This window comes from Vespula pensylvanica, chromosome 2 (assembly GCF_014466175.1).
Source record: "Vespula pensylvanica isolate Volc-1 chromosome 2, ASM1446617v1, whole genome shotgun sequence".
Lineage (NCBI taxonomy): Eukaryota > Metazoa > Arthropoda > Insecta > Hymenoptera > Vespidae > Vespula > Vespula pensylvanica.
Genome location: NC_057686.1, coordinates 6,544,825 through 6,572,042, shown reverse-complemented (window position 1 = coordinate 6,572,042; position 27,218 = coordinate 6,544,825). Strand labels below are relative to the sequence as shown.

Genomic DNA, 27,218 nt, shown 5'->3' with positions numbered 1-27,218 from the left:
GTGAATGATTCTGAAAAAGAATTATTATTATCGTCTTCAAGTCCCGCAAAATGGTATATTCGCAAATATCTATGTAAATATTAATGCTAAAAGATATGGACTCGCAAAGTTTCATCATTTTTTGAATTTATGCAACTAAAAATAGAAACTTTTGATTACATTTTGTTCGAGAAGAATTAATGATTACAACGATGACTGTGTAATTTTTTTCCTAAGTACTTGTCAATTGAACAATCATTTAGAAATTATCGTTTTCTTTTCATGTGGGAGTTGCAATAATTTTAAAAATTGTAAACGAAATGTTAAAGATAATATTGACACTTCATATAAAAGTGGCATGATATCAAGAATTGCAAATGATTGTTACAATATATAGAACTTTTTCAATTGTCTAGGTTCTATTGATTATCCTTAATCGATAACAGATATCAACGCAGACAAAGAATATTTCAATATCAGATTATCAAGAGCACGAAGAATCGTTAAATGTGCTTTAAGAATTATTTTCTCTAAACAAAAAATTTTAAGTAAAGCCTTACTATAAATATAAGGAACGATATTATTAAAACTATTTGTATCTTGCATGATAGAATTATTGATAGAAAAAATATTCGACGACATTTAATAAATGTATGAAAAATTTTAAGAAAATTAAATATAAAGCCTGATCTTTTTTTTTTTTTTTTTTTTTTTTTTTTTTTTTTTTTTTTTTTTTTTTTTTTTTTTTTTTTGATAGGCCAGCCGATACATGATTTATATAAAACTTACTTATTTCACATCTCTATTGTAAATATTAGTTAGAATCTCTTATAATTAAAATTACATGTTATAAATAATTATAATTAATACAATTAATGAATATTTATGGTCATGTATCTAATCTAATGGCTATTCCATCCCGTAAGTAATTTAAAACAAATCTCTTATAGCGATCTAATCCCATAAAGGAAGATCTAATGAGCGCTTCGCTTATTAATTTATCTATATCCATTACTGTTATGTATGTTACAATGGTGAGAACGACGATAATAGCGAATAAAAAGTAATATTTGTCGTCTAGTAAACGTAGCCTCTGATCGTTGTTGCTTCAATATAAACACTTCCATTATAAAACAATAGAATGTATTTCTACTCTCCGCTCTCATCGCCGCTCTTATCGTTTATCGCAGCTCTAACATAAACGTACCCTAAGTCATCGATACCGGTACACTGGTGTCCAGTTACGTCCGATCCGATGCATCATCGTGACGTTATCCGTCGACGGGACCGGCTTGCGTTTGAAAACTTATGTACGATTTCGTTCGTAATAAATTCGAGACTCGTCATTATAAATTTCGTGTCGTAATTAACGATCGACTTTCTTAGACGTTTACAATAAGGTAGAAGAAAATAAGAAAAAAATAAAAGGAAGAAGAAGAACAAGAAGAAGAAAATTGACTTTGTTCGTCCATATGAGATGAGAACAAAAAGTAATAAGGATTGTTGGATCGTAATAATAAATTATCTGCGTAATTAACAACGACGTAAAAAGCACCCTTAAATAAGAAAGACAGACAAAGAAAAAGAGAGAACAGGTTGCAACGTCGAAAAATATTGTATAAATATAATCAGAATTTTCTTAAAACGACGAACATATTTTAATCGATCGAACGTCTATCTAATCGAAATGAGGAAGTTCCTCGAACGTTTCACTTTCGCTTCGTATTCGTCATGTGACCGATGATTTCAAATTTTTCTTTCAAGACGTCGATCATAAGGTTTCCTTCCTGCGCGAGAACCTCTCGGGCATATCCTGAATCCTTCGGAATGGCCGGCATGCCGACACCCCTCGCTAATTCATAAATTCGGCGAGTTCTCTCTCTCTCTCTCTCTCTCTCTCTCTCTCTCTCTCTCTCTCCTTCTCGTTCAAGAAAAGAGTAAAAAAGAGAGAGAAAGAGTAAGAGAGAGAATAAGAGAGAGACAGACAGAAAACTCGCTGCTCTTGTCGCACGTCGGGAGATGAGAACGATGCCTTAAAGCCCGCAACCTCTCCTCCTCTCGAGACGAGATCTCTCTCTCTCTCTCTCTCTTTCTCTCTCTCTCTCTCTCTTTCTCTTTTTCTTTTCTCTTCTCCTCTCTCTCTCTTTGGTTTCCCACGAGAACAACCGCCGCCACCGCCGCCGCCTTCTGGAATGTCGCTCTCCCCTTCTCCACCTCCACCTCCTCATCCTCCTCCTCTTCTTCATCCTCCTCCTCCTCCTCCTCCTCCTCCTCTTCTTCTTCTTCTTCTTCTTCTTCGTCTTCTTCTTCTTCATCTTCTTCTTCGTCTTCTTCTTCGTTTTCTTCCTCTTCTTCTTCTTCTTCGTCTTCGTCTTCTTCTTCAGCTTCTTCTTCTTCTTCTTCCTCCTCCACTTCTTCCATCCACCGTCACCACCTCCTCCCGCAGACTATCGCGCAACAGAATGTCTCTTCTCGCTTTATTTCACTGCTTCAACCCCGACAAGACATTCTTTACTTTCTTCAATTTCACTTGAAATTTAATACGAGTTTTGCATTCTACGGGATTAACTCTATTTCACGTTTTCCTAGAATTATAAGAAAATTAAAGGAAAGAAGAAAAAAAGGAAACAAGTGAGGGAGGGGTAGGAGGGAGAGAGAATTCATCCTAGGCGCGAATTTTTCGATATGCGTTTTAAAGTCAAATCGGTGCAATCGTTCTCTTACCTTTCGTTATGGCAATGTTTCTTTTTCTTTTTTTTTTTTCTTCTTTTTCTTTTACACGAACAATAATTTCAAGTACGTATTTAAGTTTTCTATTATATTTCATTTTTCTGTCCCTTTCTCTCTCTCTCTCTCTCTCTCTCTCTCTCTCTCTCTCTATTTTTATCTCTATCTCTTTCTTTCTTCCTCCCTCTCTTTTTAAATTTTTGCTCAAGGTACCGATATTAACGTCATCGCAAAAAACGATCAAACCATTCATTGTTTCTTACCTCCACTGAACGAACAAGGCTCATTGTGTTTCACTATTTTCTCAAACTCCAGATCCAGCTTCCTATTACACGTCTGACTAATAATAATGGTGGTTTACACTTTGTTACCTACGTTGCATCGAACTCGCACTAGCACAAGAAAGATGCTCGTACTAACGTGTATCGTATCCAGGTGTGCGTCGATCGAGTTATACAACGGGTGATCCATTTGAACTTATATACACTTATGATTTTTACTTCGATTACGAATCATTTTTAATCGAATCTTAAAGTTCTTCATGAATTATTTCTTAAAAATTAAATATTTTGTCATCGTTATAATTTATATCGATTCATATCGACCTTGTATATTTTCTTGAAGAATGATTTGTTGATCTTGTGAAACTTTTCATCGTAAACGGGTTATCTCGTTTTAATATAAAACTAATTATGACAAATATATATTGTATTTAACATTAATAATTGTCACCCGATGTATAGTGTCGAGTCAGTCCAGACGTAACATGAAACCAGTCATATGAGATGACTACTTATCACGCCCAGCATCGCTACCAACGTCATTCAAGTAGTTCTCATTTATTATCACGAGCTCGTATGTTTTATTTTTTACGATAAATTCTTAAAAAAAAAAAAAAAAAATTCAAATGGTAGCAATGATCAACAGATGTCTATTTAATGTCTAGTTTCATGTCAATGGATATTATCGTACGATGATAATGTAGATTTTAACAGAAGATTTCTACATTATCTACGTACTGTCAATAATACGTCGAATGTTCTTGAATTTTTGTTTCCTATAATATCTACTTCTTTTTGATATCTACTGTTGTTAATTTATCGATAACGTTAGAAGGAATTCTCTGTAAGCGACATCGTAATGAAAAATTCATATTCGTCGTTACATCTATGAAATATTTGGTGTGTGATTTTAGCTATCTATGGTTGTTATCGTATAATAGTAACATAAAGTTCTTTTTCGTTGTTGTGATATATCATCATTAAAATATTTGCAAAAAATGTAAAATCGACAAACATTTAAAGTTGATTTTATATATATATATATACATGTATATATATATACATATCTGCATATATACAATTTTTTAACAAACATGTTCCCAGCTTATTCTTATTTATCTGCTTACGACAGACATAAAAAACTTATAAATGATTACCTGTTATTAAAAGGAGAAACTGTAGCATCTTTAAAGCGAGACACGTATGTATATGTTCTTCTTATAAATGTCACCTTGATATTAATCGTTCGTACAAATATGGTGCCTCCTAATACACGTTAGGTATTTATCGGTATATAATTACGAAAAAAGAGATCATAACGTTATAAACCTTAATACGAGCAGCTCTTGACGTTTCGGCCTGTGTTTCGAGGTCCCGAGATAAGAGAGACTTTGATGTTATCAAAGAAAATCATAAATTTCTGTGGGATGAGGATGACGATCAACCTAGTACATGGGAAGCTCGTTTGGCTAAAAAATACTATGATAAATTGTTTAAGGAATATTGCATTTGTGACTTAATCTATTATAAATACAACAAGGTATGTTATTTCATTGTTGATACTTATTCTATAAAAAATATAATCTTATTATATAAAAAAGGAATTAATTTTTCTATTATAAGAAATATATAAAAGTATATTTTTTATTCGTTGTAAAAAAAGAAATGTCGCTATCACTTTGGCTTTAATTTATAAAGGTTGCACTAAGATGGAGAACAGAAAAGGAAGTAATTGTAGGCAAAGGACAATTTGAATGTGGTAATAAAAAGTGTACCACAAAAGAGGATCTTCGTTCTTGGGAAGTTAACTTTGGTTATGTAGAGCATGGAGAAAAAAAAAATGCTTTAGTAAAACTGCGTAAGTTAAAAAGAGATTAAGCTGACGTAATTATAAGCTTACTATATCATTGTCATGTAATTTAATATAATTTTATTGTACATACAAAGGTTTGTGTCCAGAATGTTCAATGAAGTTGAATTATCGATCGCAAAAGCGTGAAGTAAAAAGAAAAAAGACATTGAAACGTCTAGGATCCCATCCTGGATCCAATATCGAAAAACCTACTACGTCTGATGACACATCTGATAATACAAAAATCAAAGAGAATGAAAATCTGTCAACGCCTGAGAATATCGACAATACTGTTGATGAAGAATCAAAATCTAACATTTGGAAAGAAAAACCTATAGAATCGATAGAGCGGTCAAGAGAAGAAGAATTTGAAGAATATCTGGCTGACCTGTTTATGTAATAAAATATTGATTATGATAATTATTTTTCAACATTAATAATGGTATTAGTAGTAATAATTGTTTAAAAATAGAATTTTTTGTATATTGATATCTCATTTAAGTACATATTTTAATTCTGTAATTAAGTAAAATTATATTACTGTATCCATAGTCCATTGAAAATTTTAATAATTCTATCCTCTCTAGATATTGTAATATAGTAATTTTAAGATAATAAAAGTCACGCAGAAAATTCTGATATCTTCCGAATAAATATTTCATAGTACATAATTTTATATTTTTTTAGGTTAAGGTATCAAATATTTGGGATTATGCATTCTGCATTCTCCTATCTGATTCGGTGATTTATGTTAGAGTCGAGTTAGAAGATATGGAAAGAAATACGTGAAATATTAAATTTGGAAAAATATTTTTTAAGTATAAATAAATAATAGAATCAAAATATGTCTGGTGAAAAAACTAGTGAAAAAATTGGTGAGAATAGAACAGTTAGATGATTTTATTTACTATTGATTGCGTGTAGAGGTTATAAACGAATGATCGTTAATTTTGCAGAAAAAGAAAAGAATTTATTAATTGTCGTACTAGACGTAAATCCATTACAGAGAATAGTTAAAGAAGAAGCAAAAATATTGACACAATGTTTAGATTCAACAATAGTATTTGCGAATGCACACCTAATGCAAGCATCAAACAATCAATTAGCAGTAATGGCTTGTCATGGACATGGAGCAACGTTTTTATATCCTTCTGACAAAACCAATGATATACGTCAAATTGATGGACAATATGAAAAATTTACAGAGGTAGAACGTACTGTTAGACAACAAATACAATTATTTGTTAATCAAATACCCTTAGATGCTTCGTTGAACGGCGAAAGTCTTATTTCTGGAGCACTTTCCATGGCATTATGTTATATTTCAAGAATATCTCAGGATAAGGAAGGAGATGAGAAATTTTATTCGAGAATACTTGTGATCACTGCAAGTAATGATTCTACTATGCAATATATGAATTATATGAATATATTTTTTACTGCGCAGAAGATGGTTGGTATTCTATATATTTTACTTCCTCAATAACGAAAATTATTATTAATGCAGACATCTTAATATACTTATTCAGGGTGTTATATTAGATGTCTGTAGCTTGGATCAAGAATTAACATTGCTACAACAAGGCTGTGATATAACTGGTGGAAATTATTTAAAAGTGCCACAGTTGAATGGATTGTTGCAGTATTTATTAGTACGTTTAAACTTTGTGTAAAATTTATAGTACAAAATACTATAGTATTATAGAAGAATTATTTAATTTTTTTAGTGGGTCTTTTTACCAGATTCTAGTGTTAGATCAAAATTAGTATTACCACCCCCGGTAGAAGTTGATTACCGTGCAGCATGCTTTTGTCATCAAGAACTTGTAGACATTGGTTATGTATGCTCTGTCTGTTTATCAAGTAAGAAAAAATTTCAATTATATACTACGTATTATTTTATAACAACATATTGAATAATATTTTGTATGTGCAGTTTTCTGTAAATTTAGTCCAATCTGTACTACGTGCCAGTGAGTATATTTATGCAATGATATACGGTAATGGTCTAAGAAATTTTGTTCCTAATTATGATTTTCTTACAGTACAGTATTCAAGATGCCAGGACCAATACCAATGAAAATGAAAAAAAAGAAAAAAAATATAGATATTACACATTGATATTATTTTACGGTAATATTATAACTTTTGTATTCTTACAAATATACAAACACACTTTTTACACGCTTTTTACACGTATTAGAAATATTTATTGTAATTAATAGTGACATATTGATGTATCATTTAATATCACATTACAATCCTTTCTTATAGTAAATTCTATTTGGCTGCTCTGCCTCTTTGAACTTCTCTGTAAATTCATTATACTCCGATGGATACATCTTCATTAAATCTGGTCTCATATAACTGTATTATCATGAAAAGTATCAAAAGTAAAAATATTATAGTTTTTTATTGTTACGGATAATTACAGAAATATAAATAAATCATTCTTACTTGCATATTGGATATAAGGCCAATGCCGAGGGAATCATCACTAACAAGCTATGTATATAGCATAATATAATTAAAAATATACATATTCTACATATACAATATAATATTCTAAAACAAAAAAGAACATACGAAGCAAGACATAAGCCCAGTTTGATTGGAAACAAGACCCATGGACGACGATAATAGAAACAAGTTGACCTTATATACTCTGCCACAACTGGAATCATAATCATTGTTGGAGCCACAGTTAATGTTCTAGTAAGAAAGCATTCGGAAGCTCCTTTAATTGCAGCAATTTTTGAATTCATGAAAGGTTCTTCATGAATAACCCATACAGGAATTCCGTTTATAATCTCTTTTCGTCGTATGACAGCAAAATTAACCATATTTCCAATCGTCAGCCCTCCCAGCGGAATCAGTCGCTATATTTGAATAATTATAGCATCGACTTTCGTACAAAGGAAAAATATAAAAGATAATCCATGAACTAACTGCGAATAGTGGTCCTTTGCAATAGAATATTTTTTTTAATCCAAAAGTCGCTATACTGCTAGCTGCAGCGCTACATAAAAAGGCTTCTCCTGCTACTGTTATATCATTTTTAGATTCATTTAACTCGTTGGGTCTTATACTTCTATTTGTATAATTGACAATAGTAGTAAATGCCTGATTAATTATTTGCAAGCCTAGGAGAGCAGCTGTAGATCTAAAAGCAGATAAAATATGTGAACTCAATCTTGCCCGAAATAAATACTTGTAATTAACAATTGTTTATACTTGTAAAACGTCATCATTGCCATGAGTAAAATGGCGTTACCAGGAAACTGAAATGACATTCTACCAATGCGATTCATAAGTTCATCGTTGTCAGGATGAAAGGAACTATCGTAAAGTTTCTTCGCATAAATGATATCTTCTTTTGTCAAATCTTCTGGTTCATCTCCCGACCTAGAATCTAGCTCAATTTATATCTCACAATACATTTTATGCAATGGATATATCTCACAGAATACATGATATACTATAAGTATGCAATATATATATATATATATATATATATATATATATATATATATGTATGTTTTCATAAGAAATCACATCTGTGATCCTCGTCGTTATTCGTATTTCGTACTTACGCATAATCATTACAAAGTTTCTTAGCTTCATACAATTTTTCTTTCGGCACAAAAATAGTTAAGAAGTCGCTAATGAAAGCCATCTGTTTCCATCTACCGATATAAGTACTTTGATCCCATAATGCTTCGTTAATGTTTATACGTTCCGATTGATTTTCCGACTCGTCCGACATTTCAATCAAATTAATTTCTGTTGTTTAAAATTTGCAATATCGTACGTGCTTCATCTATCGTATCAATAGGAATTCCTTTCTAAAATTTAACTTCAAAAAATCATGTAAAAAGACGGTTGTGAGATAATATTAACTTTACACAATCCGCATCGTTATTTATTTATTTTTCTTTTTTTTTTTTTTTTTTTTTTTGTTAATCTATATCCATGTGTGAAAATATCTTTCGCCTCCTAATATATCAATTTGAAAATATGGAAGGTTAATTCGCAACAATTCAAAAGTTCGATATTAATATTCGAAGACAATGTCAGAGTAGTGTAATTTTTATTAACAATTCCGTACATATATTGTAGATTTATAAAAACAAAAAATGTTCATACAAAGGAAATAATTCTGAGAAAGGAGGTGTAGCAATATTTAAAACAAAAGTACATTTTGTGTTATCAATATTGTGAAAAGGAAAGAACGAAAAAGTTTTAATCTTTTGTAAGAGAACGTATCACGATAATCAAAATCGAGAGTGGAATTCTACGCATGCGCGTTCTGTCGTGGATTCAACTTAATTGGCCCGAGATTTATGGCTGCTCTAATTGGCCAGCCAGTGCCCACGTGACATTGCTCGGTACGATACATCGAAGGTGTCTTGTAAACATCATTCCGCGACAATTTGAAAACAGTCGGAAATTTGACGACAGTGTGCCAAGGTAATAAATTCGTTAGTACATAATCATAATGCGTGCTGTACGTGGTTGTATATGCTTTATAAGGTATAACGCATAATCTTTTCGGATAAACCAAAGGAGGATTATCAGTGCAACGTGGATAAGGCAAGGGACCTTTCGTAGGAATAGTTTTTGGAAGGAAATGATGACATTTAGATCGTTTTTCAATATTCTTCCCGACGCTACTTATTTTTTCGTTCGATGTAAAATTGATATGTGTCATCTGAGTGGTGGTTACCAATGGATCTAAATGTTTATAAAAACTAAGTTCGTTCAAAGGGATCGTAGGAAACTCATGTTTGCCTGTGTCTACTATTGGACAAGTTGCATCATCCGTTGGACTGGTCTGAGATAACGTCAATGACTCGAATGGAATTTTTCTTCTCACGTAAGTCGACCCTAATATTTTTCGTAGCGATATAAAAAGAAAAATTAGACTAATATCGATGATAGATAGATACGTTGAAAAGTGATCGCGACTAACCGCTGGTCGTTGATTGGATTAATGGTCGTACTGGATCTTTGATAAATTTCTCACACAAATTCTTCAATGTAGGTCTCGCAGCTATAGACGATCTTCCATAAGTTTCAGATCGGTCTTCTATAATTTTCAATTTGTATTCTTTATTGTAAGATGACATGTAATGCTCGGAAGGTGATTCTCTCTTTATTGATTTAGTTTTTAACTCAGTTTTACATTGTAAGTCATGATATTCTTGCTTTTGTAAAGACCACGGAATTGGACTTTGATAATAATAAGAACGTTCGTAGGAAGTTTGAAAACGTTCACATGGTTTCTTCGCGCCGAGACGTACGAAACGTTTTCGTGGACAGGTAGGCATAATTTAAAAGAAAATTTATTTTCCAAATTTAATTATTTTATATATGATTAAAAAGAAAACAAAAATAGACACCTCTCTTAACGTATGCCTAGATCAAAAATAATACTCGTCTCTAACCAAATAAAATGAAGAGACGAAACAAAACAACGTATTTCGTAGAAATTAAAAAGTCGAAAGACGATTTTCGTTCTAATGAAGGAGGTGAAAGAATAAAATAACGGAGGGAAAATTTGAAAATGAAAATAGATAACGTAATAATGAATTGGAGTATTTCTGCATCGTTCATTTTATTTTATACACGAAGTCACTACAGTTCTTCATTTTGAAATTAGCAGTCCCAGTAATGATTTTTTTTTTCTTTCTTTTCCTCTCTATTCTCCCTCACACACACACACACACACACACACACACACACACACACACACACACACACACACACACACACACACACACACACACACACACACACACATCACTGTATCTTATTCTTTCTTTTTTTTCTGCCATGCTTTTTTCCCGTTTTTTCTTTTATATATATATATACTTTTTTTCCTTTGAAAGCGTAAACACTTAGAATTTTTATTAGCCTCGCTCGTTCATTCATTGTTCCGAATCGTTTGCAATTGAATCGAGCGGTCTCATTAAGCTTGTCCAAACTAATAATTATATGTCAAACCAGATGAGATTTTAGTCAAGAACGTAACGCAAAAGTAGATACGTCGATTTTTCAGAAAATTAATTTCGTATCCCTGCTATTATTATTATTATTATTATTATTATTATTATTACTATTATTATTGTTGTTATTGTTATTATTATTATTATTAATATTATTATTATTATTAATATTAATATTATTATTACTATTAATATTATTATTACTATTAATATTACTATTAATATTATTATTAATATTATTATTATTATTATTATTATTATTATTATTATTATTATTATTATTATTATTATCAGTCCCATGGATCGTATATTTAGTCAAAAGGAAAAAACTTTATTTTCCAATGTGAATTTATAGAAATTAGCTAAAAGTGGTCGCAGTGTAGGATGATGCGAAAAGTTAGCAAAATCATTACAGACGATAATAATAATGATAATAATAATACTAATAATAATAATAATAATGATGATGATGATGATGATGATGATGATGATGATAGTGATGATGACGACGATGATGATAAGATAGTTTGAAAATTTAATAATAGAATTCAACGGAGGATTTAATTACTGTTCGCATCACCTCACTCGACATCTTCCGGTCTCCTACAAAACGCAATAAAAAAAGTCCAGCGAGAAAGATCAAATGTGTCACTAAACTTCTTTTTCTTGGTCAGCCTTCTGCTTGACTAAACAGAAACTCAAAGCTTAAATACGCAAGACCAAGCCCGAATATAAGATAATGACTTAAACTTTAACGCGTTTAAAAAGTCATATAAAATGAAAATTAACAGATTCCTAACTAAGTTGGTACCCGATAAACAGTGCCTAAGAGGTAGTAGCAATCCATTCTTGTAGTTTATCCACTAATTACAATGAAATTAGTTTTTTCGACCTCCTCGTCTCTTCATAGAAGATGTACATTGAGGACAGTACCACTTCCCTTTTGGTGGCGCGGTAATACCTACGCACGGGTAGTGGAACCATTCGAAAGGGCACTGAAAAAACGATAATGATCAATCGTCAGTATATTAAATATTAAAGAGATTGTGACAATGATTTACAGATAATAAGACTATCTTACGTCTGAATTATCGCAAGCAACCATATCTCCATAGGATACTTGATTGCATATGCAATATCTTGGTTCATTGGGATCATACGTCCAATCTGTATTATCCGAGTCTGTTACCGTTGTCGTCGTCGTCGTCGTTACGACTGGTGGTGATACAGGTTGCTGAACCGTGGCAGCGATGACGCTTGAGCTTGGAATGGCAGCATTTACTTTCCTATATTATGACATCACGTTAGGCACTGCACCGTTAAATTAAAATAACTTTTTATTTTACAACACGGAGAAGTTGCATACTTTTTATTCTTTTTAGTTGTTTCTTGAATAGCTGCGATAGCAGTCTGAGCAGCTCCAGCTAATTCTCTACTAAATTCGGCAGCATGGACGCCTCCGGTATTAATGGCCTCGTAACTAGCTTTTAAACTAGCTGTCCGCCTGCCTTGTTGCATTTGTTGCGTTGCAGCTATAGCTTGAGAAGCAGCTGCCGCTATGGCATTACCACCGGCACCTATATGGCCAAGATTATAGCTCACAGGGCCAACCGAATTCACGATTGCGGATGGGGTTGATGGTACGCTTGTAGGTGCTATTATTGGTCCGGAATTAGTCGATGTCGGCCGGGACTCAGGAAGACTTGGAGGAATTTTTTCTATCGCTAATCGTTTCTCTATAGAAGTAGAAGACGTATTGGAATCTCTCCTTTTCTCTGATCGAGCTGCGAAATATTAATTAGCATTTTTAATCCAAAAGTTAAAGGCGATTAAAAGTTTTGTCAGACATGTATGTAGTATCTATGTCTAACTTACAGTGGCCATGATTGTCTCGCGATCTACTAGGCGTGAAACTATAATGATTTTCTTTTTGACTGCTATTCGTAGAGGGTTGATCTAACTCCAAAGATCTTTTTTCCAAAATTTCTGTAATTCCTTTATTATCGGCCTCTAGCTCCATTTTAAATTTGTGCAATTCTTGATCTAACCTTCTTAAATATCTGTCTACTAAATCGTACATTTGATTCGCTAAGTGTACTTTTTCATCCGCATCTTCTAAAGTTTTATAATATTCTCTTCTAATAGCTTCATATTCCGCTTCTTTTTCGTTAGGCTTCATTTTTTTGGCATTTGAAAAGAATGTCTTGACTTTTTTCTCTAAACTATCCATAGAATCTGAAAACGATGAAAAATGGTATAAAGCAGCCTTGAGCTAAGAGCGTACAGAAAGATTTTTTTCTATACATACAAATTTATATAAACAGGCATGAGAGCATCGCATAGAATACATACTTTGTACACCTAAATCCATTTCTCTCATTTCAGTGAACCGATCCCTTAATTCTTGTGGGAGATGCTCAATCACTAAAAAATGAATGAATAAGGTCAACATAACCAAACAAAATAACATTGCAATTGTCACGTTTTGAAAACGACGATTAATAGATAATTGAATAATAAATAATAAGATTCGATTGCAGGCTTGTCAGAAATGTTCATAATATTATTAGAATGTTTGAAAAAGCTTTGAAAAGGAATAACTATTATACTAATCTTTTGACAAATATCTCCTTAACCTAAAACTTATTAAACGTTCTACGATAAACATTGTCGTTTCTCGTTGAAAGTTCGTAATCCGGAAAATTAAAGTATCATTCGAGATTGTTTCATTGGAAGATGCAACATCAAAATAAAAATCTATTTTCAAAAGAAATTTTCAATGTTTCCAATGAGAGTGTATATTCGGAAAGGTTAGTAACTTTTCTCATGAAGCTGGCTAAAGCAGAGCACGCCTCGTTTTTACGTACTTTCGACATAATCTTCCAAGTAAAGCATCCTCTCGTACCGGCGTTACGCTGTCCGCTGTCCGATTTACAATAATTAATAATTTACAATAGGAGAGTGCTCGCCGCCGTAGAGGAATTAACGAAAATTGTAGCACTCGATCGGAAGCGTGTTTACGGCGGTCAGAAGCCTCGGTCTACCCGCATATTCTTCTAACGTTACGATCAAAAGCGGTACGAATGTTCGAACTGATTCGAATCTGACGTCCTACGAAAAAAATATCATACGGTCGGAAAATAAGGGAATCAATTATCGGTGCATCCTAGTCGGTCCAGCATAATTTCAAATTAATACTGGCCAGTTCTCTGTTCCGGTATTGTCCGCCATCTTATGTGTCCTCTCAGGTCCGTATATAGACAAGTTCGTTTAGCAATCGGGGCACCATCATTGATTCGAAAAAAAATTTTTCTTGGAATTTCTTACGAAATAATACGATCATAATTATTTTAATTATCCTTCTCATTGCATGAAATATTTAATCTTTTTTATTTAACATTTCTGAACTACGTAAGACAAATAGTAGATAAAAAAGAAAAAAAAAAAAAAGAAGAAGAAGAATATTCTTACGACAAATTCAAGTGAATTACGTGGACGTTCCATTTGATTTTATATTCGACAAACAAGCATGTTCATTGGCTGCTGACAAAGACGTCCAATAATTTATCCTATTAATCAATACGGTAGTATGCAATCCCACATCAAAATTTTAAATCAAACAAACGTAATCACGTTTTGACAGGTTACTTTTAAAATCGAATTGATAAAATGATCCGACGAAATCCAACGAAAATTGAATTGCGATTGGACGATCTGCAGGAGTACGAAGCTATGAAAAAGGCACACGAAGCAAAGAAGGAAGCTGAGAGACAACAAAATTTTAATCCTCCTTCCTGGAGTGGGAAAGTTCCACAAACTGAAATTCACGAACGTATTGGATATATGCCACAACAAAATCAACAACCTAGACACTCGAGGCCTAATATATAAATAATATAAATGAGAATATTTTCACTTATTTATTCTTGAAAAAAAATAAAATAAATAGATCAATCAATTAACTATAAATATATATATATATATATATATATATATATATATACATAAAAGACAAGTGAAGGATGTAATAAATTCAAAAGAAAAATCTCATCGTTGACACAATTTCTTTTGTAATATTTACTGACAATGAAACTTTTTACTAAAATATACATGGCAGCATATTTTTGTTTGTTCTTTTTTCTTCATACGTTTTCTATTCAATATCCTAAACATCAGTCAGTTTCTTCTCAAACGACATGACTAGTTAATTAGTTTAGTTTAGTTTACTTTAGCTGTCTCTTCTGCGATGTGGTTTTTCTCATTTAAAATACATTAGTTAAGTAACAATTGAGCCATTCACGCACCAAAGCGACCAATCCCATTTTTGGAATTTTCTTAAGTTTGCCTACTAAAACCATTGACTGATATGTACTTAAATTTTTATATTTAAAATAAATTTCCTTAATAATTATGCCACTAAATGACAAAACTTCATGTGACAATTCATTAATAAATAACTTATCACTACTTCATTATTAATTATTGTTAAATTTAATTTAAAATTAATTATTATATTATTCAATAATAATTATTTTCTTTAATTGATATTAATTTTATCTTACCTCTGTAACATAAAATTAAATTAATAATTATTAAATATTTTAAAACTAATAATAATTTTATCTTATACAGATGTAATATATAAAAGTAACATCTGTAACGATATGCTCTATACACGATATACGTTTGAATATATATGAAATTTTAGAAAACAATATATATATACATACATATATATATATATATTTTCTTCAGTTTTTGTTTCTTTAGTTTTAATGGACTTAAACACTTTGGCGAATGAACGACTTGAAAGATAAACATTATCACCTGAGATATGAAACGCAAGGACAAAATATATCAAATTATCGATAATCGTCTAAAGGTTACGATCGAGCGCTTATTTATTGCTAACTAAACAATTTTTTGTTCGTTTCTCCCATCTCTATCTCTCTCTTTCTTTCTCTGTCTTCTTTGGAGCATTAATAGCATGTAAAAGACAAAAACAATATCTTCCTATAGCACAAAGCACCAGTTTACGTATTGTCAATGTTTATTGCTTGATCCGTCCTACGAGACGATTGCTTTTTAACGAGAATATTTATATGTAGTATCTGAAAACATGTCGAAGAAACATTTGACTGTTAATCGATCTACGCGATGTGTGTATATAAACAGAGTACAGACGATTAGAAAAAAGTAAATAAATAAAAAAAAAAAAAAAACTTCGATGTACAACAAATAGCACCGTTATATCTAAAAGTATCACCATCATCATCATCATCATCATCATCATCATCATTATTATCATCGTCGTCGTCATGATTATCATCACTACCACCATTTTCAATGATTCAATTCATTCAAGATTATGTAAACAAATGTAATCCTAACAAGTTTCTAACGAGAAACTCAAACGACGGTACATATATAATTGTTACTCGTCTTTGGAGCGAACCTTTGACCGTATTATAATCCCTTGTTGAAATATAAATGCATTGGTATATCTTTTCCCTCGCAATTCTTCAATAAAAGTTCATAATTTTCAGGCTCCCATCGTTGTAAAGTACTGACTGCGATCGAACTGAGAAGAAACAATATATTGATACGAAAATTCATCGATGACTATACTCCTTTGTTTTATGACAATCGAGGATTTTTCTTTCTCTCTTTTTTTTTTTTTTTTTTTCTTCTTATCCTTTACTATTTAAGTAAACTTACCAGTTTTGTGGGAACAACGCACAAGCAGTCGGCACCATGAACGTCAAGCTGAAAAAATTATCGGTGATCGTAGAAACATCTTCTTTGTTTCGTAACTTTCCAATGAAGCTATAATGAAAAGTAAGAAGGTAACACTTACAAGCATCCAACCATCATAACTTGTATGGGTGCATGCAAGATTTTAATTCTTTGCATCCATGCGTATTTCTCTAATCTTTCCATTATGGGTGGGAGAATCACTGAAATGATACATGTTCTATTATGTTACATAAGTTATAAACTTATATAAGTTATGTTATGTTACATAAGTTATAAACATTTTTTTATTTATAATAGACTTTAAGAACATTTGAAACTATTTTAACGTTTCATTATTAAAACTATTAAAAATAATTTCCTTCCAAATTAATGCATGCCTCGCATCGATGTCGCATGGATTGCTTGGTGAAAACAAAAAAAAAAAAAAAAAAAATGTTTATAACTTGGAAAGTTTCTGGATGCATGTTTATATAACTTCCATCCTTACAGAGAGTAGAATATGCTGTTAAAGTTTCGTGACGTATTTCTGAAACACCCTTTACATATAAGTTACTCGTTTGTCAAATCGATTAACTCAATAGAACAAAAAGTAAAGACAATCGATAAAGTTATATACATTGTATATTATTTATTATTCAACGACTATAAACATTTTTATCATTTAGTAATATTAAATTTAATTATTGAGACAATTTATTTTAAATATAAAAAGTTAAGCATCAATCAGGTGATTTGGTATTAAAATTTTTTTTAATTCTAAAAGTGGAGTTAATCACTTTGGCTTGTGGATGGTTCGTGTATAAGTTATATTATATAGCTTATGTTTTTACAATATATATATATATGTATATATATATATATGTATAACACGAGTATATTATTCATGTAATGATAAATTCTTTTTTATTGTCATACTTACACATGCCAGGTGCACACATAACGATTCTCGAGATAACGACCTGACTGATGCCCTTCGCAGCAGCGATCTTCGAAGTTCATTAAATTTAGATTACAAATTTCTATTTTATTTTTAACAGAAAGAAAATAAAATATATATATATATATAATTCTTACCTTCGATTTACTAAGCTTTCGACCATTCTCGTCGGTAACTTCGATTCCATTTCGTATCTCATTTTGTCTCATTAGCGGTATATTCGCACAATTAGCAGCAGCCACCGCGGCGAACGGCACATACCTCTGCGAAGATTAACGGATTATCGATCGATACCGTTAAATATAACGTGTTCGTAATAGATAACGATTAACTCGATCAACTAACTGCCATCAAAGGATTTGCCCTTTTCTCCCAGAAAGATTTACATCCTATCGCTGTTATCATTGCTGCTGCTGTGGCACTCACATAAGCCGCACCCAATTGATTAGTGGTCACTGGACTGTTTGCATTTCTATTGGTATAGTTGACGAGTGCGTTAAATGATTGATTGACCCATTGCCAAAAAACTACTGCTGTTGTTGTTCTGTAATAATGATTTAATTGTTTTAATAATTACTCGAATATTTGGAGAAAAGTTTGTTGGAAAAAAAAAAAATCAATTTTGCAATAATATTTATATTTTGTTTGATATCTATACGAATTGTTATTATTGAAAGTGATGTATAAGTTAATTTCGATTTATTTTACTATTATAAATAATATTAAGATCATTTATATCATTATTATTCATTTTTTCAAAATTGCATTCATACTACTTTTGTTACGATAATCGTACTGTAATATTTCTTTTGTTCTACACACGAGTTGTTACTTTTTAAAGTGGCGCAAATCTTTTATTATTTATTTCTAATATTATAAATAATAAAAGAACAATCGGCAACGTATTTTTCAAAATCAAGAATTTATAATAATTTTTGTTAGAATAATTTTCCATTCTACTATTTTAATTGAATATAATATGATAGAAATAATTTTTTGAAATAACTCAATTTTCTTCAAGATTCGTGTTACATCACTTTCAAAAAAGACATTACTAAACGAAATCAATATTTTCATAAACATTCAATTATTATTATCTCCAAGGAGACAAACAAATAAAAACATCGAAATAATATCGAACACGCGTCAATAATAAAGGTCAATGTTATTTACTTGTAGAATTGGAGCATGGCACCGGTCACGGCCATACCACCTGGCACCTGGAAGGACATTCTACCAAAGACATTTTGTAGATCACCAGTGTCCGGATGAAAGGCCGACTCGTAGAGCTTCTTGGCATAGATGATTTCTTTTCTGGTGGTACCAGCTGGCTCATTTCCAAGTCTACAAAACAACCGTTCGATGATGACAATGATGATCCTTCGAAAATATTCGAACAATTTCAAAAAAGAAGAAAAAAAAAAAAAAGGAAAGGAAAGGTTAGAAATTTCAAATTAATCTCGTAATTAGCATTCGTTGCATTCTTTTTCTTTTTATTTTTCTTTTCATTTTATCATCGTTAAGAATTCTGAAATTATTTTCGTTAAATGACTTCAGAATGAAGAAAGATTAATCTTTGAAAAAAGAAATAAGATTAGATTACTATATCTTCTTCCTCGTTCAAAGAGTAAACAAAAATACATATTAAACGAAAACAAATGTTCTTCTTAACAATGGCCTTGAAGATAAACGTCCTTCTCATTTATTTTTAAATTAGTTTTAAAAATGCAGACTTACGTCAAGCATACATACTATTAACGCAACATACGTGAGTACATTGTAGATGCATATATATATAGGTCGATCTTTACGATTATAAATAGAAGATAAAAGTTGATCTTGGAGAAAGAAATAGAAGATTTTTCTCAAAGAATTATGTTATGTGATTTTTCGAGATAATCGTATATACGCGCGCGCGTATATGTGTATATACGTATGTATGTTTATATGTAATATGTCTAGATTATAATATTAATACAGTATTATACTATAATAATATTATTACTATATAGTATGATCTACGCATATTACGTGTATATATATACATATATACATATATATATATATATATATATATATATATATACATACATACATATATAGTATGTATATATACACACACACACAGTCATTTGTTTATATATATATGTCTATATATGCATACATAACACAGTATAGACGTTCAATTATTTAAAAAAGATTTAATTCGATATTATTTATTAAGGATAAACCAAATCATTCGAATTTCAAATCAACATCCACTTGCCTGTAATCCTCGCATAATTTTTTAGCAGCCATTAATTCTTCTTCAGAATGTATGCAAGTCCGAAAATCCGTCACCCAGGCAAAATGTTTCCATCTACCTACGAAGGTATTCTGATCCCAAAGTGTCTTATCCAAATCCAATTTCTCGTTCGTCATTATGCTTGCTAATTAGAACGTAGATGTATTTCTCTTTGAAAATTTTTCTATCTGAAAAATTCAGGTTAAAAACGAGCCTTCCAATGGATTAAATATCTCCAATTATTTACGATAGAAATAAAAATGAATAGTCTAGTAATGAAATAATTCGAATGGATATTTCGTAACAATATGAACATATGTACAAACATGCGTATACAGATATTTAATGATTTTCAAACGAACGTTAATTCAACGTTACGATAGGTTCCAAGATACGACTGGTTCCAAAAAAAAAAAAAAAGAGAGAGAGAGAGAGAGAGAGAGGAAGAGAAAAAAAAAGTTACAGTAGGCACAGAAAAAATATCACTTAATTGACGTATCAAAATATCGAATAAACCTTTAATCGGATGTAGCAAACTTTAAATTACTTGAGTATAATATATGTCATGTTTTCGAGAGATCATTATAGTAAAGAAAAACGTCAAATGTTATCGTTAGATATTTAAATACAAGGTCAGAAATACGTTGAGAAATAATATGCATCAAGATTATCAGGTTGAATGATCAGTCTAACTATAAAATTATATAGAAGAAAAAAATAACGGAGAAAAAAAGAATATAACGTAGCCCATGCCAATTTAATTTTTATGAACACACGTTCTCTATCTCATACATACATAGATACATAACTCACACATACGTACATATATAACATTATATAAATAACAGGTAATCAAAAAAGAATTCGATCGATTATCAATCGATTAAAGCACGTGAGTCATTCGGTATTGCTCGAGGAAGTTCGGTGTCCGATCGTGCATGATCGTGTCACGAGACGGCCGGGCCCTGACTTCGATCGGCCGAATCCTGGCATTTTTCCACCCGAACTTATTGGCAATAACAATGTATACATTTGCACAACGCTACATTTACAAAATTTCTATTGATACAATCGCATGATCTCCCACTTAATACACGACGTCAAAGTATTTTTATAAAATCACTCTCTAAGCGACGGCGACCGAACGACACAACGACGAAAAAGACACGAACGAGAAGAAGACAACGAAATAGCCTCAAAAAATATCGATCATATCGTTCTATCTAACGAGATAGAGACAGATACGTAGACATCGTACGAGTTCACTTTTACATCAGATTTTTATTAACGTTAAACGAATGTTATTATTCTTATTTCTTTCATTCTTTTTTTCTTTCTCTTTTTTTTTTTCTTTTTTCTTTTGAATTGTACAAGGTAGCCGACACAGTGTTCATTGGTCTTCTATGATATATGTTCAAACCGAGAACGCGATTGGTGGACCTTTCGCAAAAATGTGTTAATGATCACCGTTACATTATTCACACACAACTTCTCGAATATTACGCAATAAGTCAGAGATTATGTAAAACGGATGAGTATATTTAATGTTTTTTCTTCGCTGTGCTTACCCGTTGAACGCGTACCACCTCCCTGGAGCTTCTGTGGCTCCGGCTGTCTGACGTCAACGCGAGAGCGCGCTCAACTGGCGTCCCCCGATATTGCCCTCGCTACTTGATACGTCCCTGACTCCACCACCATCTTCCTTCTTTATACCCCACCCTTTTGCTTTCTATCGCCTTATTCTTCTTCATCTTCTTTTTCTTTTTCTTTTTCTTTTTCTTTTACTTTTATTTCTTCTATCGCCCGTTCTAACATAACTGATCATTATTGCGATCAGAGAATCATTTGATTTCTTTTTCTTTTTCTCATTTTTTTATTTCTTACGTGCATATAGTTGAACGAGCTTTCCCACGTAACTGCTGCTTTGTACGTCTCTCTCTCTCTCTCTCTCTCTCTCTCTCTCTCTCTCTCTCTCTCTCTCTCTCTCTCTCTCTCTCTCTCTCTCTCTCTCTCTCTCTCTCTCTCTCTCTCTCTCTCAAACATAAAATATGGAAATATGATTCTTTGCTGCGAATATCAAACATTGAACGTCTGATGTATATATTGTCAATTACTTTCCTTTTATTTCTTTACCTTCTTTTACTTTCCTTTTTTTTTTTTTGACGTTGCATATATACATGTGAATATTTCTTATATTGAATTATTAAATACGAGAAGAATAAACAGAGAATGAGAAAGAGAGAGAGAGAGAGAGAGAGAGAGAGAGAGAGGGGGAAAGAAATTTACGAGTCGTGTGAAAAGATCGTAAAGTTCTTACCGCGTTACGTGATACTCATAGAGATAAGAGTTTCCTGATAAGAAATCATATCTGCTTTAACCGTTAATTAATAATACATATTTGGAATATACCATGCAATGTCGATGCATCGATGTAGATAAAACTTAATTATTTATTGTCGAGATAATAATTTTCGTTTGAATATTTTCGAAAGTGAGGTTACACACGTACGTATGTACTTAACTACTATTTAGTACGTATATACTTATTATTATTATTTGATCTGAAAAGAGAGACTTTCAATATTTTATATTTTAAATAAACGATAATTGTTCTGAATATTTTTTATTAAAAATTATATATATTGCTTATAAACATCCAGTTCTTATTGACTAATCCAACAAAATATTATTATTACTATATTAGTATCGTTTATTCAAATATTGTTATATTATTGTTTAATTTTAATCAAAAATATATTACTTATTGGCCAATTTATTACGTACAACATGGATATATAGATATATAATATATATGTGCATATATTTCATACATTCATATCATATATTCATTCATACATACATACATACATACATATATATATATATATATATATATATCACAAAACCCTTCGAATAGAACTAGTTTATGTTGGTATAAGCGCTCGCATTATTCCCTTTGTTCTTGTAATTCAAAGATGGCGAGAACACAATGTTCTTTTTAAGGACAATACAAACATTGAAATTTCTAGAAATGGATTGTCATGTATATATGATATATATGTGCATATGGTATTATATATGTATGAACATATATGTACATGGACTTAAATTTCGTACAGTATGAATGTACATATGTACTTTTCGTATTCCTACTCTACGAAATTTAAGTTCACCATTGTACGTATATATATATGTAAGTCGTATATGTGTGCCTAATCGAAACTGCCATTCTTGTTATACTCTAGGGTGCCGAAAACGCTCGATATGAACGCGCATTTCTCGGAGTTGCGCAACGTTATTGACACTATCGTGGTAGAGGATGCATTCGTATAACGCGTTTACTCAAATGTTCCATATGCATCGACTTGCAAAATTACGACATTCGTGAAAACGCAGAAGAGAGAAGGAAATAGATAGGGAAATCTTGGAAAATATTAATAACGCATATAAACTTGAAATTTTTGATAATCATCATACTGATTCATTTAATCCTTTATAAGGTAATATTTTATTGTATTTACAAAATAATGGATAAATGTTAATGTGTGCATGCTACAATAATATGATATCATAATATAAAACTATACTCTTTTTCTCTTTTATACTATGGTTATATTCTATATACAGTAGTATATCATAGTAACATCATATAACAGTAATAATATTATTATAGAAAGAGAAAAAGAGAAGGAGATAGAGAGAGAATATAAAACTATGCTTAGTGTTGAATAGTACTCATTTGTATAATTATACTATAGATATATTATATAGTCTATTAATTATAATCTACTCATAGATAATTAACTTCCCAAGTCATATATATTATAAATATTATACTACTTTATTTTTTTTTTATTAATATCTTTTGTCATTTTTACTTATTAATTAATCATAGTATAAATATATATTATTTTTATAGAGTATATAGTATTAATATAGTATAATTATTGAAAGATAATTATAACTATAAATATAATTATAGTTATATTATATCAATACAAGTAATAATCTATAACTTTCTTATAATATAATTACATTGAATATCTTACAATAATACTACATTGAAGTATAATTTATAAAAGGTATTAAAAATCGCAGAGACGACATAATAATTAATTTTCTGTCAGCAAAATATAATCGAATCTACAAAATGATTTAAAATTACATGACGTGATCATGGTTTTCCATAGAAAATTAAGATATACATATTTCTTGAATGTCTTATATTTTTAATTCTTTTTATACGATATAATAGAAAATTTTAATGAAACTACATATGAAAACATTTAGAAGACACATATACTCGTCTCAAAAAAGAAAAATATGAAAACTACGCACGAATTTCATCGACGTACCACCGCATTCTCATATATTAAAGGTCGTTCCTTTGTTTTCAAGCCGTACGCACACACATTCGCTTTTGTTTGAAATCTTTTCAGGTGCACCGCAAAACATACGCTTGTGTGTTCGTGTATGATGTCACCATGGCATGTACGAATATATATGTATATATATATATCGATATATATATATATCGTCGTGTTCTCTCTTCCGCGTGCACGTAAAAGTAGAACTCGACCTCCTTTACGTGCCTCGAGACACACACACATACACATACACGTTTCGCGACTCTCCGAAAAAAAAAATTAGTTTCTCTAACTTTCGGTGAATAACGTTTTTTATTTTTCTTTTTATTTTTCTCTTTTTTTTTCTTTTTTTTTTTTCTTTTTTTTCGTTTTTTTTTCGTTTTCGAAAGGATCGTTGAATTATGAGTGTAAGCGATATAGTGGCCAAGCCACGAACGTAGTTAAAACACGAGAGGATTTAAACGATGAAAATTCGAAAATGCAAACGTGCGAAGTTATATATATATATATATATATATATATATATATATATATATAGAGAGAGAGAGAGAGAGAGAGAGAGAAAGAGAGAGAAAGAGAGAAAAAGAGAGAAACGATCGATCGATTAACTCGTTACCACGTTAAGTTCTATTGGATTGGCCAATAAATAATATGTTGGTATTTGCAGTATTTATTTATCAATAAAATAACCATAACAATTAATTTATATAAACAATAACATAGTATTAAATAGAATGTTTCTCATAAAAAAACAATATCATTTATTTACACATAAAACTGCAAATTCGAACAGTATATTCTATGACAGTTTAAATGTATCGATATATTTATTATTGTATGACCAATTTGAATCTATTGATATGTTCATTGTAAAAGATTGATATTTCTTTTGTCAATTAGCATCATTTTTGAAGGTTAGGATCGTTAATGTCTGGTTGGTCCCTGATAGACGACCCGACGATAGAGAACAAATCTTACAAGCAGAATTCTTTTCTGTTAGGGAGTAGGGTCTCGTTCTTTCAGATTGTCCCCACTATATGTTCGCGTGTGTGTGTGTGTGCCGAAATATATATATCAAATATATACATATGTATGTATACCAAATATATATATCGAATATATATAATTATATGTATATATATATATATGTATATATATGTATATATATCGAAGGAGAAAAATGCTTTTAGATAGCATGTATGAATTGTGTATTAAGAGTGAGAGAGAGAGAGAGAGAGAGAGAGAGAGAGAGAGAGAGAGAGAGAGAGAGAGAGAGAGAGAGAGAGAGAGAGCAGGGCACATATATCGTGTGAAAGTAAACCCCACTTCAAAGTCTTTGATTCGTCATCTGTACGTCATATCGGCTGTACACGTTCCCATTTAAAAATTATGAAAGGCGGAAGAAAGAAGAGAATTTTGAACAAAGGAAAGTTAATTTTTGGATATTCATAAACTCTCTTTCGATCGAATGTATTTTCTTCGACGAGTAAATTTTTGTAATGCCCAGGGGTAATCGTATCAGTTAATACAGCCCTGACACATGCTGCTAGCACAGTAACGTATTAACTAGCTATATCTGTCGAGTCCTTATGGGGGATCTAGTATGTCATTATTCCTGTCGATAAATGGAATTGATTATGTGAAACTTTTTTATTTCAATAATTTTATTTCAACTCTTGTTAGTTACTCTTTTTTGGTCATAATAATAATAATATAACAATATTCAATGTGCAAAGACAATTTTGTATAACGGTAAGTTTTTTTTATTTCGTTAGTTTCTTCTTCCTTTATTTCTCCTTTTCTTTTTTTTTTTTTCCTTAACAAATCAGTTCTATACAATTATCTATATATAATTCGAATTATCGAATCTATTATTTGAAATTAAAGTTTATTATTTGATTAGATCGATCACGTAAGATACAATTTGAAGGACACTTTCCTCTACTTTCTTTCATCATCGTACTGTCGTCGTCATCGTAGTATACATTATAGTTTACTTCGACTCGGTTATTGCATAGCTTAGGTATTCGTTTTCATTGAATATCGAGCATTCGAAGCAAGCTTTCCCGAGTATTCGAAATATCCCAAATATTCGTAGTATACGAAGGATAGGATGTCGAGGGATATAGGATTATACAGATTAAATATTATCCGTGTGACCAAAGCTTTCTCTCTCTCTTTTTTTTTTTCTTTCTCTGATTCTAGTTCGTTGTTATACACTGGTGGTACAGTTCACAGATTCCTCGAGCGTAACCGCTTGCAGCATACAATACATTACTTCCATCCATCGTTGTCATTGTCACGCGACTCTCCTGGACTGTCGCTTTAAGTTCGCACGAAAGCATCCTCGCCGCGACGAAAATTCACACTTTCCTTCTCATTTAGTTTATATATTTTTTTTCTTTTGGCTTGTTTTTTTTTTTTCTTTTGGCATAGTCCAGTAAATATTTTGCATTCTGGCAAGAGGGGAAGGAAGCTTACGTAATAACTCAAACGGGGAGGCTGCGCAAGAATATTTTTATCGACGAGCAAGGGAAACATAGTTCTATGTACATACCTATGTGTGTATGTATATGTATATATATACATATATATATATATATATATTGTATTTGAAAAAGTCTGTTATCGTCCAAGTGTCAATTGGTCATCTAAAAAGAAAGTGCAAGAAAAGAAAAAAATCCGTCACTACATCTCGATAATCGTAGAATTACACTTTTAATATATAAAATTATAATTAAACCGTTTAGTATTTGAATATTTGAATATTTAAAAAATACATATATATACATATATGTGTATATAAATAATTTAAGTGTATATAAAAAGTAAGGTTAATAAGTTAAAAATTACTGTAAATTAACCTTAAAAATAACGGAAAAACGAAATGAAAGGAAAGTACTAGAAAATATGAATTATATTTTTCCGAAAAGAAAAAACAAAAAGGAAGAAAGGAAACATTCGAATAATTTCAATATAAATGAATTTGGAAAGGAATTACGATAGTAGATTACAAATTAAAAAAA

At 31.0% G+C, this 27,218-nt stretch overlaps 6 protein-coding genes and 1 long non-coding RNA gene across 12 annotated transcripts; 3 read left to right on the top strand and 4 right to left on the bottom strand.

The window, feature by feature from the left end:
• The first annotated feature begins 3,880 nt into the window (after positions 1-3,880).
• On the top strand, positions 3,881-5,472 carry LOC122638090 (protein FRA10AC1). The gene is made up of 4 exons (XM_043830761.1): positions 3,881-4,188; positions 4,359-4,527; positions 4,686-4,845; positions 4,935-5,472. Exons 1-4 carry the CDS (start codon positions 4,082-4,084, stop codon positions 5,237-5,239), a joined length of 741 nt encoding a protein of 246 aa, XP_043686696.1. The 5' UTR covers positions 3,881-4,081; the 3' UTR covers positions 5,240-5,472.
• A 73-nt stretch (positions 5,473-5,545) lies between these two features.
• On the top strand, positions 5,546-7,067 carry LOC122627199 (general transcription factor IIH subunit 3). Of its 2 annotated transcripts, none has more exons than XM_043808156.1 (6): positions 5,546-5,714; positions 5,796-6,292; positions 6,369-6,491; positions 6,567-6,702; positions 6,776-6,812; positions 6,890-7,067. In XM_043808156.1, the coding sequence occupies exons 1-6, from the start codon at positions 5,684-5,686 to the stop codon at positions 7,059-7,061; spliced, it is 996 nt and encodes a 331-aa protein (XP_043664091.1). In that variant the 5' UTR covers positions 5,546-5,683; the 3' UTR covers positions 7,062-7,067. The 2 variants fall into 2 exon arrangements, with proteins under 2 accessions (XP_043664091.1, XP_043664092.1); XM_043808157.1 differs by having other exon boundaries at positions 5,548-5,714; positions 6,885-7,028.
• Positions 7,068-7,094: 27 nt separating this feature from the next.
• On the bottom strand, positions 7,095-8,783 carry LOC122627198 (sideroflexin-2-like). Of its 2 annotated transcripts, XM_043808153.1 has the most exons (6): positions 8,433-8,783; positions 8,074-8,244; positions 7,789-8,002; positions 7,426-7,718; positions 7,297-7,344; positions 7,095-7,206 (listed from the first exon to the last, which is right to left on the bottom strand). In XM_043808153.1, the coding sequence occupies exons 1-6, from the start codon at positions 8,603-8,605 to the stop codon at positions 7,095-7,097; spliced, it is 1,011 nt and encodes a 336-aa protein (XP_043664088.1). In that variant the 5' UTR covers positions 8,606-8,783. The 2 variants fall into 2 exon arrangements, with proteins under 2 accessions (XP_043664088.1, XP_043664087.1); XM_043808152.1 differs by having other exon boundaries at positions 7,297-7,718.
• Positions 8,784-9,133: 350 nt separating this feature from the next.
• Positions 9,134-10,580, bottom strand: LOC122627201. The gene is made up of 2 exons (XM_043808161.1): positions 9,812-10,580; positions 9,134-9,726 (listed from the first exon to the last, which is right to left on the bottom strand). The coding sequence occupies exons 1-2, from the start codon at positions 10,167-10,169 to the stop codon at positions 9,134-9,136; spliced, it is 951 nt and encodes a 316-aa protein (XP_043664096.1). The 5' UTR covers positions 10,170-10,580.
• Positions 10,581-11,381: 801 nt separating this feature from the next.
• On the bottom strand, positions 11,382-14,760 carry LOC122627197 (inhibitor of growth protein 3). Of its 3 annotated transcripts, none has more exons than XM_043808149.1 (6): positions 13,461-14,760; positions 13,200-13,271; positions 12,723-13,082; positions 12,214-12,631; positions 11,929-12,133; positions 11,382-11,842 (listed from the first exon to the last, which is right to left on the bottom strand). In XM_043808149.1, the coding sequence occupies exons 1-6, from the start codon at positions 13,513-13,515 to the stop codon at positions 11,726-11,728; spliced, it is 1,227 nt and encodes a 408-aa protein (XP_043664084.1). In that variant the 5' UTR covers positions 13,516-14,760; the 3' UTR covers positions 11,382-11,725. The 3 variants fall into 3 exon arrangements, with proteins under 3 accessions (XP_043664084.1, XP_043664085.1, XP_043664086.1); XM_043808150.1 differs by having other exon boundaries at positions 13,715-14,759; XM_043808151.1 differs by lacking the exon at positions 13,461-14,760 and having other exon boundaries at positions 13,156-13,271.
• Positions 14,761-15,724: 964 nt separating this feature from the next.
• On the bottom strand, positions 15,725-21,547 carry LOC122627200 (sideroflexin-2). Of its 2 annotated transcripts, XM_043808159.1 has the most exons (10): positions 21,394-21,547; positions 19,808-20,013; positions 18,715-18,885; positions 17,887-18,085; positions 17,679-17,804; positions 17,524-17,590; positions 16,705-16,804; positions 16,566-16,613; positions 16,275-16,428; positions 15,725-15,958 (listed from the first exon to the last, which is right to left on the bottom strand). In XM_043808159.1, exons 2-9 carry the CDS (start codon positions 19,960-19,962, stop codon positions 16,314-16,316), a joined length of 981 nt encoding a protein of 326 aa, XP_043664094.1. In that variant the 5' UTR covers positions 19,963-20,013; positions 21,394-21,547; the 3' UTR covers positions 15,725-15,958; positions 16,275-16,313. The 2 variants fall into 2 exon arrangements, with proteins under 2 accessions (XP_043664094.1, XP_043664093.1); XM_043808158.1 differs by having other exon boundaries at positions 15,725-16,428.
• A 528-nt stretch (positions 21,548-22,075) lies between these two features.
• LOC122627196 lies at positions 22,076-26,763 on the top strand. Its single transcript, XR_006326811.1, has 3 exons — positions 22,076-22,330; positions 23,071-23,325; positions 26,629-26,763. It is a non-coding gene; the product is annotated as an uncharacterized LOC122627196 (long non-coding RNA).
• The last annotated feature ends 455 nt before the right edge of the window (positions 26,764-27,218 follow it).